The following is a 22,032-nucleotide window of genomic DNA, read 5'->3' on the forward strand; positions in this document are numbered from 1 at the left end:
ACAAAGTTCAGATTGGGAATGTTGAAACCCGTAACTAGGAAACTAAATTTTGTTCCAACTATGTTTGATTGAAATCAGTAGGATATCATCGGATATATATTTTAATGACATAAATGTAGGGTCTAGTTTAGAGCACAAGCTTGATATACATGGGAAACTTCAGAAAATCTGATCAGAACTGACAATTTAAAGAAAAACGAGAAGTAGAAATCTGGTATCAAGATTTTATCTTTCCCTAATTTTTGCCTAAAATCCAGAATCAACAGAGAAATTTGACTTAATCCCCGATGGATAATTCCATGTTCTGCACGAGCACAACAATGCGCGATCTATAAGCAGCTTACTTTCGGAAATAGGAAATTTGCTTTCATTCATTTTCTTTTTTTATTCCATTTATTTAGGCAGGAACAAAATTCTGGAAAACTGCCGGAAATTTTCCAAAACTTAAAAGACATTTTCTACTCTGTATCTTCACCTCGCATTAAAGTTTGGAATTTTCTTCTCTTGAATCTAGCTGCTCTTAATCTTCACACTACTGATCACGAGAAAAGACAAATACATAAAACCAACACAAATGAATGAAACATAAAAATATCCCTTTCTACAAACAGGATTCATTACGTCTTTTCATTACATTTCTGCCGTGTACATCCGTTTTTGACAATAAAATACCTCATAAGATACTATAACTATCGGCCTGATTTTGGGTAAATTAATACGGCTAACCTACTGTAAGTTCAAAGTGTAAAAAAAAAAATCACGAGCGGTCAATTGCAACTAATAAAGCGGTTGTATTGATTCCTGTATATAAAGGCTTTAATCTGAATGGAGTTTGTGTCGCTTCTAGAAGTACTACTTATCTAGGCTTCCAAATTGCGTGTAACCTCAATTCGACGCCTTTGGGTCTTGTTCAGTTGCAAAATCGTCCGACGTAATTACGGACTCTCTGTTGACAGTAAACTGTTATTCACCCTTTGTGATTTGCGCACCTTTATCGTGTTATTATTACCCCGTAAAATTCTGTCGTTATCTCTCTTATGGTTCATCCTTTCAGATCGGGATAAAAGAGCACTCGTTCTAATTAAAAATAAATATTATCTCTACCTCCTTCATCTCTAACCTTGGGCAAGCAATTCGAAAACAACAGCAAAATATGGAACAATTGATTCTCTTATCGACACCGCTGAGAGGCGGAATAAATTTATGATCCAAATTATGATTTTTAGGTGTTATTTTCCTAATGTGTAATACATTTGTTTTAACCTGTTTGTTCTAGTTATTTAGCCTTACGTTTTCTTTTTCTTTCCTTTTATTGGTGTAAATTATGGTGCATTCTGTTGAACTTGACTTTCCTTTTTCGCTCTTTTGTCTTAATTTGTTACTACTCCGTTTATTGACTATTTTTTAGAAAAGCGAAGTAAATGTGATTTATTCTTGATTTTTCATTTAATTTCACTACGTTTTTTTCAAGTTTCACTTTATCAAACACCATTCCATTACATTTTTTTGTTAACTTTGTTTAACACTATTTCCTTTAATTGGAGTGTCGGCAAAACGACCAACGACATAATGTAGATCAGACAATTCGAGGTAACGAACTGTAAGTGAGGAGCGACCCGGCTCAATAGGAACTGAACTCTAAAAAACGGAATTTCGATGCCAGTAGCTACACCAAAAGAATTGGACTTTTATGCTGATTTAAAATATATAGGTTTCATCAAGTTTAGTCCTACCCATCAAAAGCTACAAGCCTGAGAAAATTTGCCTTATTTCTGAAAAAAAGGGGGAAACACCCTCTAAAAATCAAGTGATCTTAATAAAAATCACACCATCAGATTAAGCGTATCAGAGAACTCTTTTTGTATTTTGGAATTTTGTATTTTTGCCAGAAGAAAGATCAAGGATGCATGTTTTTTTTGGTTTTTTTTTCTTTTTCCAGGGGTGATCGTATCAACCCAGTGGTCATAGGATGTTGCGAGAGGGCTTATTCGAAAGGATATTAAAAGTTCTAGTCCCATTTTTACGTAAATAAAAAAAATTGGAGGGCAACTAGGCCCCCACCCACGCTCTTTTTCCAAAAGTAACTGAATCAAAATCTTTAGATACCCATATTGTTCAGCATAGTCGAAAAATCTAATAACTATGTCTTTGAGGACGGCTTAATCTCCACAGTCCCTAGAGGAAGGGCTGCAAGTTATGAACTTTGCCCGTACGTATAGCATTAGTTATTGGGAAGTATACAGACGTTTTCAAGAGAGATTTTTTTCTGGTGGGGGGTGTGGGACGGGGTTACGCGGGAGGATCTTTCTAGGAAGGACTTTTCATGGGGGAAAAGAATTTCCGCGAAGGGGGTGGTTTAAATTAAATAAAAAAACAAGTTTTTTCAACTGAAAGCAAGGAGCAACATTAAGACTTAAAATGGACAGTAATTGTTGCATGTATGAAGGGGTTCGTCCCCTCCTCAGTACCTCGCTCTTTACGCAAAAGGCTTTACAGTAATCCAAAAGAGCTATTTATTCTAATTAAACGGCCTTTATGAATCAGGGGTCATTCTGAAAGAATTTGAACAAAATTCGACCATTAGCGTAAAGAGCACGGTATTGACGAGAGAGCGAACCCCCTCATATCACGTATATGATGGAGTTCGCCCCATCGTCAATACCTCGCTCTTTACGCTAATTTCGAATTTTGTTAAATAATGGCCGATATAAACTACAATTTGTTTGTATTATTTTTCGGCCAATCTTAGCATTTAATTTCATCTCAAGCAGTTTAATACATTGCAATAAACTTAATCCAAACAGAAAATATTACGTATTTGAGGGGGGTTGCCTCTCCTCAATAGCTCGCTCTTGCGCTAAAGTTTCTTTTAACTTTTAAAAGAGGTTATTATTCTAATTAAACAGCTTTTGTGATTAAGGAGTCATTCTTAAATAACTGGACCAAAAATCGAATTTAGGTTATTATAAGGTTATTATTAGATAAAAAAAAACAAAGTAAAATCAATATGCAAATTTAGTTTTAATTATTCATGTACGGCGAGCCAAATTCAAAACCTAAATTAATTCAAAAACGTTCAGAAATTAAATAAAATAACAATTTTTTCAGCTGACAGCAATGAGTGATATTAAACTTAAAACGAACAGAAATCACTCTATTTATGAAAGGGGCTGTCCCCTCCTCAACGCCCCGCTCTTTACACCAAAAATTGACTCTTTCTCACAGCTCTACTTTTTAAACAATAAAACTTTAGCGTAAAAAGCGGGGCGTTGAGGAGGGGACAGCTCGCTCTTTACGCTAAAGTTTATTTAGTACCTTCATAAGAGCTATTTATTCTAATTAAACCCTTCGTGACTCAGGGGTTATTCTTAAAGATTTGGAACAGAATTCGAACTTCAGCGTAAAGAGTAAGGTATTGACGTGGGGACAAAGCCCCTCATATACGTAATAAAAATATACGAATATAAAACTTCGTTACGTAAGTTAATTCGTAAGTTATGTATATTTATAACTAATAAAAACGTTCGTAAATAAATTATAAGTTCTAGTGCACTTTTTAAGTAACCAAAACGATTGGAGGGCAACAAGCCCCCCTCCCTTTTTTCTCAGAATCGTCCGATCAAAACTTTGAGAAAGCTATTTAGCAAAAAAAAATAAAATAATATGCAAGTTCTTTCACCCGCGTTATTTCAAAAACACTCAGAAATTAAATAAAAAACAAGTTTTTCTAACTGAAAGTAAGGAGTGACACTAAAACATAAAACGAACAGAAATTATTCCGTATATGAAACGGGCTTTACCCTCCTCAACACCCTGCTCTTTACGCTAAAGTTTGACTCTTTCTCACAACTCTACTTTATAAAATAATAAAAATGTAAAGAACGGGGCGTTGAGGAGGGGACAGCCCCCTTCATATATGTAATAGCTTCTGTTCGTTTGAAGTTTCAATGTCGATCCTTACTTTCAGATAGAAAAAAAAACTTTTTTTTATCTAATGATCTTACAAAATCCAATTAGTCTCTTTAAGGCCATTTGGACGTAGTGCCTACGTTAGTTTCCTGTAACTATATATTTTAACCAATTCTAAGGGAAACTTCCGACATGATTCCTGCCAGGTTAGAGCAGGTGAGAGTAGTTTTGCAATCATAAATTCGTTAAAACAGGTCCAGGAGACTTGATGGGAAAAATTTTGATGATACAATCTTAAGATGTATATAACTGCATGGACGACATTGCTTCTCCATCATCAGAATCAAAGAAAGCAACGGTACTTATTTTCTTTAAACAATGAAATCGAAAAAGAAATGATTCTTAAAAAAAACTTCAAAACTTAACTTAAAAAAAAATTGTGCAATCAACAGTTGTCGCACTCGACAAACAGGGAACTTAATCCCAATCCATTAAAAGGATTGAGATATCCTTAAATAGAACTATACTTATTCTACCTATTTCTATTTTTTAAACAAGCATTATTAAGCAGTAAAAACGAAAAAATATACAGAATTCGGTTTTAGCGAAACGAATTCAAGTAGAATTACTCAAATGTTACACTCTTAAGCTTCAAACTAAAAAAGGAAACAACTATTCGACATATCGTGTGACTAAACTTGGAACAAATTTTAAACCTTCTTCTCACTTTTTTTAGGGGTGCACCCAAGCACACGAGAAAGAATTTATTTTGGGGAGCATATCCAGGGGAGGGGGATTACCGACGAAATATGTGAAAATTTATGTAATTATAGCTATAAGCATGCTTACGGAGGGAGGGGCACTTGGATACACCATATTTAGCTAGTGTCCCAACTTCACCAATCAATCAATCATTCTACGGATTTATTATGAATTCAAAAAATAAATTACACATAACAACAATACTCAGTCCATTCCTGAACACCGAGATCCTCAATCGTTACCTTTTAAACATAATACGCGGTGTGGTCACCACTCCTACGCTCAGAAACAATCTTAACTCGCATTTATCCAACAAAATTACCAATTATCCTCCTACCCTTTGCCCCAGGGGAAACCACCTCGTCATTATACCAAGATAAAATTAAAATATTTCAGTTTATTTCTACCTATTTATATTTAATACTTTATATAAAAATCGTTTTATTAACCATTATTTGAACTAGTCTTTTCCAATGCTAATAAATGATTTTTTACTCTTCTTTTAAATGACACGAGGGAGCTCCCACCTCTCAGCTCTTCTGGGAACAGGTTTCATAACCTTGCATAAGTTATATTTGGAGCAAAATCCGACCACCAATTGGTGAATCTAAACCACCACTAAATCTCTTCGTTTATTCGCTGTTGTTTTTTTTTTTTTCAGATTCGTGTCAGTTATTATTCACTTCTACTGTGCCTTCTAATTGAAATAGTGGCTTTATGCGGGCGATACCTGAAAGAATTTCTGATAACAATCTAAAATCATAGTTTTCAATACAATTTGAACAAGTCAGCTAATGGTTTTATGTACAACAGTTGGGTTTTAGAGAATGAAAATGCCAAAAGATATAACAAAGTGCTTACTTCATCACATTTTCCAAAAATAGGCGAGCTCCTCCAAGAAGAAGTAGCAGAAAGGCAAGGTTTATAAATCCACGAAAGTCACCAAATCCAGAAGTCCAGGAAAATAGGGAGTCTCGACGATAATGACATCTATGAAAACAAAACCAATAAGCAACTTATTTCGTGACCAATTAATGGTCAAACAGTTGAGCAAAAAAGCTGATCAAAAATAGATGCATGGAAAAACAAGAGCATAACTTTTATCAGACTGTTTACTATGGTTCAGGACTATTGAAAAGTGTTACTGTTTGAGATTTTGCAGATATATTGAGAGTATACATCCAAGTAAATAACTTTAAAAGGATCCTGGCAGTACTTCCCCTCCACCCTCCCTGTGAGAATGTCATGGCGACTTAAGAACTGGCTATATTTATTGCATTTTTACGAATTTTGATAATCGGTAAATAGAAAATGGTAACCAAATTCAGACTGAACATATTTGCTACATTATAAATTGCTTTCAGATAAAGCACTAGCAAATCTATAGCGTAAAGAGCAAGGGAATGAGGAGGAAAGCAACCTCCTTATGTAAAGGAAATCTTCGATTTGATTCAAGATTTGACGCTGCACTTTACTTCCAGTGGTATTTTTTTCCCTTTTTTCCCATGGTCCACACAGTTGCGTTATCAAACAGTTCGTGGTAACGAACTGTAGTAAGGAGCGATCCGGCTCAATAGTAACCAAAACTCTAAAAAATTGAATTTTGATATCAATAGCTACATCAAAAGAATCGCATTTTAATGCTGATTTTAAATATATAAGTTTCATCAAGTTTAGTCTTAGCCATCAAAAGTTAGTCTGAGAAAATTTGCCTTATTTAGGAAAATAGGGGGAAACACCCCCTAAAAGTCGTAGGATCTTAACGAAAATGACACCATCAGATTCAGCGTATCAGAGAACCCTACTGTATAAGTTTCAAGCTCCTATCTACAAAAATGTGGAATTTTGCATTTTTTGCCAGAAGACAAATCAGGGTGCGTGTTTATTTTTTTTTATTTTTTTTTTTTTTTCCCAGGGGTCATCGTATCGACCAAGTTGTCCTAGAATGTTGCAAGAGGGCTCATTCTAACAGAAATGAAAAGTTCTAGTGCCCTTTTTAAGTGACCAAAAAAATTGGAGGGCATCTAGGCCCCCTCCCACGCTCATTTTTTCCCAAAGTCAACGGATCAAAATTTTGAGATAGCCATTTTGTTGAGCATAGTCAAAAATCATAATAACTATGTTTTTGAGGATGACTTACTCCCCCACAGTCCCTGGGGGAGGGGTTGCAAGTTACAAACTTCAACCAGTGTTTACATATAATAATGGTTATTGGGAAGTGTACAGACGTTTTCAGGGGGATTTTTTTGGTTTTGGGGGTAGGGTTGAGGGAGGGGGCTATATGGGAGGATCTTTCCTTGGAGAAATATACCATGGGGGAAAAAATTCAGTGAAAAGGGCGCAGGACGAATCTGGTCACTTTAAAAAAAAACGTCAAATTAAGAGCTTAATATACAATGCTGGGTGTTCGGAGCCTCTCTATTATGGAGTATAATTTGAAAATAACACAACTATACGAGCGATAAAACATATAAACCACAACCATAACTCAACTAACGAAAGAACTGCTAAGAGATAACACAACTATAAAGCGAAAACAGGTGAAAACTAACAGGAAAATAAACGAACTAAGAGGTGGAAGGGGCCCAGAGAAAAAATATAATCCTTTTTCAATTTTGAGCCTAACTTCCGCAAAGGAGTAATAATGTCAGAAGCCCCGAAATACCGAATTATTTTCTTTTCAAACAGTTCGTGGTAAGGAACTGTAGTAAGGGGCAACCCGGCTCAATAGTAAACGAAACTCTAAAAAACGGAATTTTGATGCTAAAAGATACATCAAAAGAATCGAATTTGTACGCTGATTCTAAATATATAAGTTTCAATTAATTTAGTCTTTGTCATCAAAAGTTACGAGCCTGAGAAAATTTGCCCTATTTTGGAAAAAAGGGGGAAACATCCCCTAAAAGTCATAGAATCTTAACGAAAATCACACTATCGCATTCGGTATATCAGAGAACTCTATAGCAAAAATTTCAAGCTCCTATCTAAAAAATGTGGAATTTTGTATTTTTTGCCAGAAGACAAATCACGGGTGCGTGTTTATTTGTTTCTTTGTTTTTTTCCCAGAGGTCATCTTATCGACCAAGTGGTCCTAGAATGTCGCGCGAGGGCTCATTCTAACGGAAATGAAAAGTTCTAGTGCCCTTTTTAAGTGACCAAAAAAATTGGAGGGCAAATAGGCCCCCTCCCATGCTCATTTTTTTCCAAAAGTCAACAGATTAAAATTTTAAGATAGCCATTTTGTTCAGCATAGTCGAAAACCATAATAACTATGTCTTTGGGAATGACTTACTCCCCCACAATCCCTGAGGGAGGGGCTGCAAGTTACAAACTTTGACCAGTGTTTACATATAGTAATGGTTATTGGGAAGTGTACAGACGTTTTCATGGGGATTTTTTGGTTTGGGGGTGGGGTTGATGGGAGAGGGCTTTGTGGGAGGATCTTTCCTTTGAGGAATATGTCATGGGGGAAGAAAAATTCAATGAAAAGGGCGCAGGATTTTCTAGCATTACTATAAAAAAAAAAACAATGAAAAAATAAACATGAAAACGTTTTTTCAAATGAAAGTAAGGAATAGCATTGAAATTTAAAACGAACAGAGATTATTACGCATATGAGGGGTTCTAAAAATACTTTAGCATAAAGAGCGAGGTATTTAGGAGGATATAAATATCTCGCTCTTTATGCTAAAATATTTTTAGTGATTTCAACTATTTTACGGCCTTTTTGATTCAGGGGTCATTCTTAAGAATTGGGACAAAACTTACGATTTAGTGTAAAGAGCGAGGTATTAACGAGGGTACAAACCCCCTCGTACACATAATAAAAATATAAGAATATAAAAGTTTTTTACGTAAGTTAATTCTTAAGTTACGTATATTTTTTACTAATAAAAACGTTCGTTGAATATTAAAAGTTCTAGTAGCCTTTTTAAGTAACCGAAAAATTGGAGGGCAGCTAGGCCTCCTTCCCCACCCCTTATTTCTCAAAATCGTCTGATCAAAACTAAGAGAAAGCCATTTAGCCAAAAAAAAATTAATATACTAATTTCATTTCAATAATTTATGTGCGGAGAGCCAAAATCAAACATGCATTAATTCAAAAACGTTAAGAAATTAAATAAAAAAAACTAGTTTTTTTAACTGAAAGTAAGGAGCGACATTAAAACTTAAAACGAACAGAAATTACTCCGTATATGAAATGGGTTGTCCCCTCCGCAGTCCCACGGTCTTTACGCTAAAGTTTTTAATTGTTTTAAAAAGTAGAATTGTGGCAAAGAGTCAAACTCAAAAGTAAGGAGCGACATTAAAACTTAAAACGAACAGAAATTACTGCGTATATGAAAGAGGCTGCTTCTTCATCAACGCCCCACTCTCTACGCTAAAGTTTGACTCTTTCTCTCAATTCTTCTTTTTAAAACAGTAAAAAACTTTAGCGTAAAGAGCGGGGCGTTGATGAGGATGCAGCCTCTTTCATATACGAAGTTATTTCTGTTCGTTTTAAGTTTTAATGTCACTCCTTACTTTCAGTTAAAAAAAACTTGTTTTTTTTATTTAATTTCTGAACGTTTTTGAATCAATGCATGTTTTGATTTTGGCTCTCCGCAGAGGAATAATTAAAACAAAATTTGCATTTTTTTTTTGGCTAAATGGCTTTCTCATAATTTTGATCGAATTATTTTGAGAAAAAAAGAGCGGGGGAGGAAGCCTAGTTGGCCTCCGATTTTTTGGTCAATTAAAAAGGCAACTAGAACTTTTAATTTTTACGAATATTTTTATTAGTAAAAGATTTACGTAACTTATAAATTAGCTTACGTAAAGAACTTTTGTATTCTCATATTTTTATTACATATATGAGGGGGTTCGCCCCCTTGTCAGATCCTCGCTCTTTACACTAAAGCATAAATTTTGTCCCAATTCCCAATTCATTAAGAATGACCCAAGAATCACAAAAGCCGTATAATAAATAGTTGAGATTACTAAAAATACTTTAACGTAAAGAGCGAGGTATTAGGAGGAGGTGAGCCCCTCAAATGGGTAATAATTTCTGTTTGTTTTAAGTTTTAATGCTGTTCCTTACTTCCAGCTGAAAGAACTTTTTCATATTTATTTTTTCATTCTGTTTTTAAATAATGCTAGTAAATCCTGCGCTCCCTTCATGGAGATTTTCTTCCCCCATGACAAATTATCGATGGAAAGTTCCCCCAGCATATCCCCCTCTTCTCAACCCCTCCCCCAACCAAAAAAATCCTCCTGAAAACGCCTGTACACTTCCCAATAACCATTACTATATGTAAGCATTGGTCAAAGTTTGTAACTTGTTGCCCCTCCCATGGGGACTGTGGGGGAGTAAGTCGTCCCCAAAGACATAGTTATAAGGTTTTCGACTACGCTGAATAAAATGGCTATCTCAGAATTTTGATCCGTTGACTTTGGTAAAATAATTAGCGTGGGAGGGGGCCTAGGTGCCCTCCAATTTTTTTGGTCACTTAAAAAGGGCACTAGAACTTTTCATTTCCGTTAGAATGAGCCCTCTTGCAACATTCTAGGACAACTGGGTCGATACGATCACCCCTGGGAAAAAAAAAACAAAACAAAAAAAAACAAATAAACACGCATCCGTGATCTGCCTTCTGGCAAAAAATACAAAATTCCACATTTTTGTAGATAGGAGCTTGAAACTTCTACAGTAGGGTTCTCTGATACGCTGAATCTGATGGTGTGATTTTCGTTAAGATTCTATGACTTCTAGGGGACGTTTCCCCCTATTTTCTAAAATAACGCAAATTTTCTCAGGCTCGTAACTTTTGATGGGTAAGACTAAACTTGATGAAACTTATATATTTAAAATCAGCATTAAAATGCGATTCTTTTGATGTAGGTATTGGTATCAAAATTCCATTTTTTAGAGTTTTGGTTACTATTGAGCCGGGTCGCCAGTCAAACGATTTTTTCTCCGTGTTTTTTTCCGGTCACTTCATACAGAGGGGGTGATAGTAAAAACTACTGACGGGGCTCATTTGACTGGAGATTGAATGTCCTTAAGTATTTTTAGGACTAAAGATGATTGGAGGGCAACCATCCCTTGAAGTCGTTTTAAAGTCAAATTTTGGGTTAAAATCTATTTTACTCTTAGAAAATATACACGCAATGAAATATAAGATCTTTGGCGGTGCTGAACAAAACTGTTTTAAGTCTGGGTATCTGGGAGTTTTTTTTTTATTTTGGATAATCAGAGCAATCTGTTGCTGCAAGTGTTATCTTGCTACCTTAACACACTGTGACGAAGCTTAGCTTTGGGTTACTCTTGAGTAATTCAGTGATTCCGATGTCATTTTTTTAATGAAAAACAAATAAATTACTCACGGTTTGTCGGGTTGCAATTTTCTGGCTTTTTCTTCTTCGTGAACGATTTCCTCAGCACGAGTAACACTTTTGGTCCTCCTTAGTTTAACACGAGTTTCTTCCTGTGCTAGTCCTTTCGATGTATCCACTGTCCCAGTCGACTGGAATTCTGCTGTTAAACTGGATGATGGTTTTCTTTCTAACATTTTCTTCATTTACGCCTAAATTATAGAAATAAGTTGATGTCCATTTGTTACTTATTTAGTCTTGCTAGCTAAAATAAATAAAATGAATAATAGTCGAAGAAGTTTCATACGAGAAAAAAATAAAAAAGCATAGCTGAAGACTGGGGATTTAGAAAAGACACCCAAGAAAAGAGGCAGAGAAAAAAGATTGTTTTGCCGTTAGTTTTTTCTTTAAAAAATTATGCCTTCACGTTCTTTAGTGGGAAAGAAAATCAAGTTCATTTAAAAAATGATTTGATTACATACATCGATTCATTCATAATTTATCAGAAAAACTGATTATTCGCTCACTAATAGCCTTAGCTCAGTGACAAAGCATTAAATAATGATATAGAAGCGCCAAACCAGCACCTAGTTGGTGGGGGCGCTTCGCGCCCCCCCCCCTCCCCGAGCGCGTAAGCCGTTACGCGCCATATTAGTTACGCGCCATTGTAGTTGTGTCCCTGTGTCCCACCTGTGAATACTGATAGATATATATATATATATATATATATATATATATATATATATATATATATATATATATATATATATATATATATATATATATATGTATATATGTATATATATATATATATATATATATATATATATATATATATATATATATATACTAGCTGATGGGGTGGCGCTTCGCGCCACCCCAACACCTAGTTGGGGGGGGGCGCTTCGCGCCCCCCCAAGCCCCCCCGCGCGCGTAAGTCGTTACGCGCCATATTAGTTACGCGCCATTGTAGTTGTGTCCCTGTGTCCCACCTGTGAATATAGATAGATTTATATATGTATTTTAAACTACGTAAAAATTGCGAATATACAACATTTTTGGCTTTCCCACTACTGGGAGCTTTCCGTTTCCAATTGCCAGCAATTGATCTGAAAATGTTTGACCAGAGTCATCGTTTTGCAATCGGACACGCATATTTGTAGTCAATTTTAATATTTTTACGTGTGCCCATAAATTAGAATTTTTCAGGCAAGCATTCATTTCGTCTGTAGGAGTTAAACTACGTAAAAATTGCGAATATACAACATTCTTGGCTTTCCCATTGTCTGTGCATATACAAAGCCGTATGTACTAATAATGACGTCATATGCAAACGCTCTTTTTACAAACAAACAAACATGCATACACACAACTCGTTTTTATATAGATAGATAGATAGATAGATACAATACAAATTAACTGCGTAAAACTTGCGAATATACAACATTTTTCGCTGTCCAATTGTCGTTGCATATAAACAGATTGTCAGGTTTACCGACCCTCGAACATGCAACGCACAATTGTCCATGGGAAAAACAATCAGTATTAAGATCTATACCACATTTTTCTAATGATTGACCTTGAGCTTTGTTAATGGTGATTGCAAATGCTAATCGAATTGGGAATTGCAATCTTTTAAATTGAAAAGGCAGATCTGTTGGAATCATGGGAATGCGAGGAATAAGAACAGCCTCACCCTCAAAAGGCCCTGTCAAGATTGTGGCCTCTATTAGGTTTTCCATTGTTTTTTTTACGGCAAGTCGCGTGCCATTGCAAAGCTTTGGTGGGTTGATATTTCTTAAAAGTATTATTGGTACGCCTATTTTTAGTTGTAGCACGTGTGGTGGAAACCCTGAAAGATCTATGGAATTTAAAAATTCAGATGGATAATTAACCGCTTCATTTGGTTCCAAAACTGTGTCGACTGACTTGTAAAGGACTGCCTGGTCTCGAATCTTGGTCAAAACAATATTGTTGATTTCGTGGACGTCTATATTTTTGGGTGCGAGAATCGCTCTTTCACTTAGCCATTTATTATTTTTATAATTTTTTAGAATATTCGGAAATACTTTTTCAATCAATTCATTTTTGGACGTCACTAAATTACAGAAATCAGCAGGTAGTTGTATACGTCCTGAAATTGAGTCTATCGTATCATAAATGTCTTTTTGTTCCGACGTTAACTTGGAAATGTTATTTTGTACATACGACAATAGATCATTCGTACTGTAACTTTTTTCACGATCCAATTCTACACATGTCGAAACAGCAGCGATACGGTTAGGTGAAGGCATTCCCAAATCCTGAAGAGGTTTGTTTGCCATACGTACGCACAAATATTCTATAATAACTAAAGTGTAGTTATAAATTTCTGATGTAAAATCAAAAGTCATATCTGACGTCTCTAACTGTTTTCGATGGAGTATATCTTCGGACATTTTTGACTTATATTTTTCCCATAACTCTGTAGGAGCTGATGGAGAGCAAGTTGTTAAAATGATGCCAAACAATGCACGAATTTGACTTGGGGTTGACGTTTCGCACTAATGGGGAATATGGAACAACCCACTGGTTATCTACTTCAATGGTGGTACCGTTGCCATTGTAGGTTCTTCAGTCATTTTACAATTAGAAATTTCTCTTTCAACGGTCTTCTTACAATTAAAAATTTGTCTTTGAACGATATTCTTAAATACCTGTGTCCTGGTCGTCATTTATATTCCCTGTCTCCCGGTCGTCATTTGTGTCCCGGTATCCCAGTCTGTAATTTCTCTTTGAGTGTCCCGGTCGTTATTTATATTCCCTCTGTCCCGGTCGTCATTTGTGTCCCGGTCTGTAATTTCTCTTTGAGTGTTTTTTCTTTTTAGTATTTTTTAGTTTTTTACATTTTTTCTTTTTTCAGTTTTCTTTTTCTTCTTTATTTTTCAGCTTCACTATGAAATACATATCGCCGAACCTTTGTTTTTTTAATTAAAATCTGGTAGGCATTGATGACCTTATCCAAGTCAAAATCCCAAAACCAATCATCATCGCTATCATTTTCAGTTTTGATATGTTTTGACTCTCGCTGTCCAGGTGGATCTTCATCTAACTGCGCGGTTTTGCGTTCTTTAGCCTCAAGCCTGTTTCCTTGCTGTTCTTTTGATTCCTCGGCACGCTTTCTTTTCTGACTTTCTCTATCAGCAGCAAGTTTTTTGGCATAGACTCTTTGAGCATCTTCATCGGCTTTTGCCATTGTAAGTTCATCAGTCATTTTAAACTTAAACATTAATAGATTTCTACGTGAACATATATGTCTTAAATATCTTTAATGACGTCACCGTCATAGCAAAAATGACGACAACTAACTTCATGACGTCAGTCAACACAGAAACATGACGTCACCTGATCCAAAGCCGATGAAGATGCTCAAAGAGTCTATGCCAAAAAACTTGCTGCTGATAGAGAAAGTCAGAAAAGAAAGCGTGCCGAGGAATCAAAAGAACAGCAAGGAAACAGGCTTGAGGCTAAAGAACGCAAAACCGCGCAGTTAGATGAAGATCCACCTGGACAGCGAGAGTCAAAACATATCAAAACTGAAAATGATAGCGATGATGATTGGGTTTGGGATTTTGACTTGGATAAGGTCATCAATGCCTACCAGATTTTAGTTAAAAAAACAAAGGTTCGGCGATATGTATTTCATAGTGAAGCTGAAAAATAAAGAAGAAAAAGAAAACTGAAAAAAGAAAAAATGTAAAAAACGAAAAAATACTAAAAAGAAAAAACACTCAAAGAGAAATTACAGACCGGGACACAAATGACGACCGGGACAGAGGGAATATAAATAACGACCGGGACACTCAAAGAGAAATTACAGACTGGGATACCGGGACACAAATGACGACCGGGACACAGGGAATATAAATGACGACCAGGACACAGGTATTTAAGAATATCGTTCAAAGACAAATTTTTAATTGTAAGAAGACCGTTGAAAGAGAAATTTCCAATTGTAAAATGACTGAAGAACCCACAATGGCAACGGTACCACCATCGAAGTAAATAACCAGTGGGTTGTTCCATATTCCCCATGAGTGCGAAACGTCAACCCCAAGTCAAATTCGTGCATTGTTTGGCATCATTTTAACAACTTGCTCTCCATCAGCTCCTACAGAGTTATGGGAAAAATATAAGTCAAAAATGTCCGAAGATATACTCCATCGAAAACAGTTAGAGACGTCAGATATGACTTTTGATTTTACATCAGAAATTTATAACTACACTTTAGTTATTATAGAAGATTTGTGCGTACGTATGGCAAACAAACCTCTTCAGGATTTGGGAATGCCTTCACCTAACCGTATCGCTGCTGTTTCGACATGTGTAGAATTGGATCGTGAACAAAGTTACAGTACGAGTGATCTATTGTCGTATGTACAAAATAACATTTCCAAGTCAACGTCGGAACAAAAAGACATTTATGATACGATAGACTCAATTTCAGGACGTATACAACTACCTGCTGATTTCTGTAATTTAGTGACGTCCAAAAATGAATTGATTGAAAAAGTATTTCCGAATATTCTAAAAAATTATAAAAATAATAAATGGCTAAGTGAAAGAGCGATTCTCGCACCCAAAAATATAGACGTCCAAGAAATCAACAATATTGTTTTGACCAAGATTCGAGACCAGGCAGTCCTTTACAAGTCAGTCGACACAGTTTTGGAACCAAATGAAGCGGTTAATTATCCATCTGAATTTTTAAATTCCATAGATCTTTCAGGGTTTCCACCACACGTGCTACAACTAAAAATAGGCGTACCAATAATACTTTTAAGAAATATCAACCCACCAAAGCTTTGCAATGGCACGCGACTTGCCGTAAAAAAAAACAATGGAAAACCTAATAGAGGCCACAATCTTGACAGGGCCTTTTGATGGTGAGGCTGTTCTTATTCCTCGCATTCTCATGATTCCAACGGATCTGCCTTTTCAATTTAAAAGATTGCAATTCACAATTCGATTAGCATTTGCAATCACCATTAACAAAGCTCAAGGTCAATCATTAGTAAAATGTGGTACAGATCTTAATACTGATTGTTTTTCCCATGGACAATTGTACGTTGCATGTTCGAGGGTCGGTAAACCTGACAATCTATTTATATGCAGCGACAATTGGACAGCGAAGAATGTTGTATATTCGCAAGTTTTACGCAGTTAATTTGTATTGTATCTATCTATCTATCTATCTATATAAAAACGAGTTGTGTGTATGCATGTTTGTTTGTTTGTAAAAAGAGCGTTTGCATATGACGTCATTATTAGTACATACGGCTTTGTATATGCACAGACAATGGGAAAGCCAAGAATGTTGTATATTCGCAATTTTTACGTAGTTTAACTCCTGCAGACGAAATGAATGCTTGCCTGAAAAATTCTAATTTATGGGCACACGTAAAAATATTAAAATTAACTACAAATATGCGTGTCCGATTGCAAAACGATGACTCTGGTCAAACATTTTCAGATCAATTGCTGGCAATTGGAAACGGAAAGCTCCCAGTAGTGGGAAAGCCAAAAATGTTGTATATTCGCAATTTTTACGTAGTTTGAAACACATATATAAATCTATCTATATTCACAGGTGGGACACAGGGACACAACTACAATGGCGCGTAACGACTTACGCGCGCGGGGGGGCTTGGGGGGGCGCGAAGCGCCACCCCAACAGCTAGTATATATATATATATATATATATATATATATATATATATATATATATATATATATATATATATATGTTTTTAACTACGTAAAACTTGCGAATATACAACATTCTTCGATGTCCCATTGTCTGTGCATATAAATAGATTGTCAGGTTTACCGACTCTTGAACATGCAACATATAATTGTCCATGGGGAAAACAATCCGTATTCAGATCTATACCTCATGATTCTAATGATTGCCCTTGAGCTTTGTTAATGGTGATGTCATTTATATTCCCTGTGTCCCGGTCGTCATTTGTGTCCCGGTGTCCCAGTCTGTAATTTCTCTTTGAGTGTCCCGGTCGTCATTTATATTCCCTGTATCCCGGTCGTCATTTGTCTCTCGATGTCCCGGTCTGTATATACATTCGTTTTTGAATTGGTCTTTTTTTTTAGTTTTTTACCTTTTTTTTAGTTTTTTTTTTAGTTATACCTCATGATTCTAATGATTAATTCAGACGTCATATGCGGACAGACAGACATAAGACACAAACAACTTATTTTTATATATATATAGATATATATATATATATATATATATATATATATATATATATATATATATATATATATATATATATATATATATATATATATATATATATATATATATATATATATATATATATATATATATATATATATATATATATATATATATATATATATATATATATATATATATATATATATATACATACATATATATTATGATTCCTCGGCACGCTTTCTGTTTTTACTTTCTCTATCAGCCGCAAGCCTGTTTTCTTGCCGTTCTTTTGATTCCTCGGCACGCTTTCTTTTCCTACTTTCTCTATCAGCCGCAAGTTTTTTGGCATAGACTCTTTGAGCAGCTTCCTCGGCTGTTGCCATTGTAGGTTCTTCAGTCATTTTACAATTAAACATTTTCCGTCCACGATCTTCTTACAATTAAAAATTTGTCTTTGAACAATTTTCTTAAATACCTTTAATGACGTCATCGTCATAACAAACATGACGACAACTAACTTCATGACGACATGACGACATGACGTCACTCGACAGACCCACAGACAACTTATTTTTATATATATAGATATAGAGTAATCCATAACCTGATCAAGTGGAAAGGCTTTGGCTTTCTAAGAAAATTGTATTAACTTTTTTTTTAATTTATTAATTGCTCATTAAAAAATCGAATATAATTGCAGTTGTACTGACTTTTCCGTAGCGTGACATAAACTTACGTAACGTGGAATTTTACGTAAATCTCAAGTCCACTCAACATTGCCCACGTTACATGCAAAATTTGCTCCATAAGAGGTACTTGTTAATTGTTCAGAACAGACTCAAGAATTTCGCTCTGTAAGATCTGACAAAAACCGGTTTGCCTCTCTGCAATCGGTTATGATTTGCTTATTTTGAGTGAGAAAAACTACGATGTATGCATATTTTAATTAAATATTTAATATACAAGGTAGCTAGGGGTTAGGGTAGGTAGGGCTAGGTATTTAATATAACGCATTCTGGGCGGCCTGCTTTCCACAATTTTCTGCTGTAGTTCCCATAATTTTGTTAATAAAGTATTATATTTCATCATATTTTGGTATATTTCATTAGAATGAACCCAACTTCACTTCTTGGGTGTGCTCTGAATAATTAACAAATACCCATAAGATTAAATAAGGAAAAGTCTTAGTTGTGTCAGCGTGAAAACGCCGTAGTGCGAAAGAATCACCGACACTAATGAAGAACAGCTTAAGACGAGTCTTCTTCTTCTAAGCATCATCAAAAGGTTCAAGACCGTTAACATTCGCTTTTCAAGACCGTTAATATTCGTGCAGCGTTAAACTCTAGTGCTTCTTGGGGTTTGTACAGTCTCTAAGCAAAAAAGGCGGAAATACTATTGCATGGTTTGAGCTACATTGTGAATATTCAGACCCAGATGGCAGTAGAGAAACTCCCTACTATGCAACAGAGGTGTAGGCACAACTTTTTACATGTTGCCTTATTGGGTACTGTGTCTGTGTTAAAGCCGGCACGCTTTTAACCATGAGTAATCAAATCGACTGAAGCTCCACTTGCGCTCAAAATTCAGCTATATAGTAAAAGTTAATATCTCACAATCTAAAAATAATCGAAAAAACAGACAGGCTAAAATTATATACAAATACAGTTTATAAACAAAATCATATTGTACTTTGTTAGAGATACGAGGAAGATCCGCGCTATATGAAGATTCCGCTTATAGAGAATCCATACAGAGCTTTCTTCCTTGAAAACGAAGTATAGTTGTCGTCCTATTCCTTTGCCTTCTACAATTTCGAAATATAATTCCATGGCATAAATTCCTTTTGTGTCACCAGTCTTTTGATAAACTGAGCATCTTGCGGTAATTCCATCGACATCACAGTTTTTTCTTTTCTTTAATAGTAAATAAACGGAAAATATCAGTAGAATTGCGCTCTTCTGGCAAAAAGCACCGAAATTGGTAAAGATATATATTAAAGCACATGGAATCCAATGGTGACGAGAAAGACGTCGAGCAGACGCTCGAAAGCACCATTATGAGCACCCAAAACGCTAAAATAAAGCGCAAGTTTACCCGTATCTCTAAAGACGCGTCAAAACTTCAGACAAAACATTTTGAGATATCAAGATTTCAATGGTGGCTAAATAAAAAGCAAACGATTGCTTTGAAACGTGCAAAAGAGCACTATATTGCACGTAAAGCGCAAAATGGAAGTGCCTAATTCTATGGAATGCAAAAACTGGCAAAAACATAGTTTAGAGTACTGGAACTTTGACTATTACGAGAAGCAGCTCGAGTTTGTCAATCCAAGCGCGTATTTGCGCGCTCAAAAGCTCGCAAAAAACGCGAAACTATTGTAACACTTCGAGAAACTCTGGAATGAGTGCATATATAGTATGAAATATGGAGAAACCAATGGCGATCGATATGAAGTCGAGTGATTGCTCTAGAGCACCCTATAAAGCAACCGAAACGCTAAAACAGCATCAGTTTACCAGCTTCACTACAAAAGCATTGAAACTTCTGAAAATTCATTTTAAGATATGGCGATTCCAATGATGGCTTTAAAAAAGCAAAGGATCGCTCTGAAGGGCGCGATAGAGCGCTAATGAAAGCTCGTAAGGCGCAAAATGGAATTGTAAATTCGATAGAATGCAAAAACTGGTGAAAATATAGTTTAGAGTACTAGAAGTCCGGCAACTGCAAAAAGCAGCTCGAGTATGCGTGTCAAAGAGCGTCAATGGTAATGGGTAGAAAGTCGAGCGATTGCACTATAGCACCCTATAAAGCAACCAAAGGCTAATAAAAAGAAAAAAGTGAAGTATGAATGTTACAGTGACAATTTTACTGCAAGTTAGCACATAACAATGCCAAAAATCTACCTGTAAATTAATTACCTCACCGTAGCGGTCAGAACTGAGATACATGTTATTCCTCATATCATTTCATGAACTCAGCGGCCCATACGGTGAAAAGTGTCATCTAGGGAAAGGTTTCAAACAAAAGCTTTTTGCCGATATAAATAGCAAAGAGATATGTAAGGCTTTTATAAATACGGTGATATATAAGGATTCCGCGACTACCGGAAGACATAATTAAATGCGACTGAAGCTACGCATGTGTAAATATTCAGCGTAATCGTGGTTTTTGACACAAACTTAAGGAAATAAAGAACAAGTTGCCTATTCCAGGTAACTTGTTGGTAAACCAATATTTAATTAATTTTTTGTTCCATCAACTATCTGAGTTTGTCAATTGGGCATTTGTCCAATAAGAGTCTTGCTAACTCCCGTCGTTTACCCTGCCATTTAACCAAACACTTGGAAAACTATAGCTCTCGCCGTTCGCATGTGAATCCAGAGCACTTGTTGGTCATGTGTCAGTCCTACGACACGGTATTCCGCCTGAGACTAAAAGTGGCCAGGCCTATTAAGCTTAGGTCCCTTGTTCACCTGTGAGTCCAAGCAAATTCAGCCCCTCAATTTACATACAAGGCCAGCGGACATTGTCCGTCACGCGTCAACCTAAATCAATCCAATCTTTCATCCCTTAATTTTGTGACAATTTACCTTAGTCCTGCCCTAGGGATGATATATGGACGGATGGATGATAGATAGACTTATCTAACAGCAAGTGAAATGACATCATTTCTATACAATCCTAAAAAGGGCTTATGACAGATTTGTCTCTCATCCAGACTATTGTCTTGGCAATTTCTACAATTAGCCATGGCTTGATGCTCGCAACCACTTGGTTTTAGTCAAATGTCTATTCGAGTTCATGGCAAAAAAGATATGCAACACTGTTACCAATCCATTTGATTGTCGTGACTTCTGGTGATAGTGCAAGAAGTGCGATTCCAAATGACTTGGCCGAAATAAATCCTAGCAGCCATGAGGAGGGAGAAAGCAGGATAGTCCTTCACTGACTACAGTCAGATGTAGGTGCTCTGCTCATCGCAAAGTACTTTCTTATTGGTGTTGATCAACTGCACTTACCGTGGCCTACTTCCAAGAGAAACGTTTTTGGTACATTCCTGTTCACGACATAACAACTGCACTTGGCGAAGAAAAGGCGCAATCACTGCTTTTTCTACGCTCTAAGTGGCTGCGACACTGTGTCCGCATTCCTTTGGCATGTCAAAGGAGCGTTTGGGAAAGTATGGGAAGCCCCCAGTGCCATAGCACCGGTCTTCAACCGCCTGTCTTCTCCTCTTCAAGAGCTCACTGAAAACGACTGCACAAAATTGAAAAGTTCATTGTGCTTTTATATGACAAATCCAGTGGGAAAGAGTCGGTAAACAAGTTGGGGAGTATCTGTCCACATAAAGGATCATCCATGAACAAACTTCCGCCAACCCAGGATGCGCTAAACCAGCGCATTCGACGCGCTTACATTTAAGCCCAGGTATTGTCCAGTTCTCATCTTGCCTTTGCTCCCGAATAGAACCCCAACGATTACGGATAGGAAAATACTAGGAATAGGATTTAGGCTCCTCAATGGTCGACCCAGCCCCGAGCTTCTTTCACCTGTCGAGAGCTTATACGGTGCAGTTGCAAAGAGCAATACTCTGGGCGCTGCAACTGCAAGAGCCGCTTACTTGAGTGCACCGAGGTGAGTTCTGCCACGGGTCATCCCAATTATAATGAATTTTTATTTATTATGTATTTTGAGGTCCCTTTTAAGGCTTAAGCCTAACTTAGAATTTCAATTCTTCAACATCTGATCTGATATCTCAGCGAAGT

The 22,032-nt window shown here is 36.2% G+C and overlaps 1 protein-coding gene across 2 annotated transcripts in view; it reads right to left on the reverse strand.

The window, feature by feature from the left end:
• The window catches only part of LOC136033058 (diacylglycerol O-acyltransferase 1-like), a 96,275-nt gene that overhangs the window by 60,035 nt on the left and 14,208 nt on the right, over positions 1-22,032 (reverse strand). For both annotated transcript variants that reach the window (XM_065713645.1, XM_065713646.1), the window contains 2 exons: positions 11,038-11,237; positions 5,533-5,661 (listed from right to left, as the gene is read on the reverse strand). In XM_065713645.1, coding sequence (XP_065569717.1) covers positions 5,533-5,661; positions 11,038-11,231 — 323 coding nt within the window. In that variant the 5' untranslated portion in view covers positions 11,232-11,237. The remainder of the gene's footprint in view (positions 1-5,532; positions 5,662-11,037; positions 11,238-22,032) is intronic.

The sequence above is a fragment of the Artemia franciscana genome, chromosome 11, assembly GCF_032884065.1.
Source record: "Artemia franciscana chromosome 11, ASM3288406v1, whole genome shotgun sequence".
In the NCBI taxonomy this organism is placed as follows: domain Eukaryota; kingdom Metazoa; phylum Arthropoda; class Branchiopoda; order Anostraca; family Artemiidae; genus Artemia; species Artemia franciscana.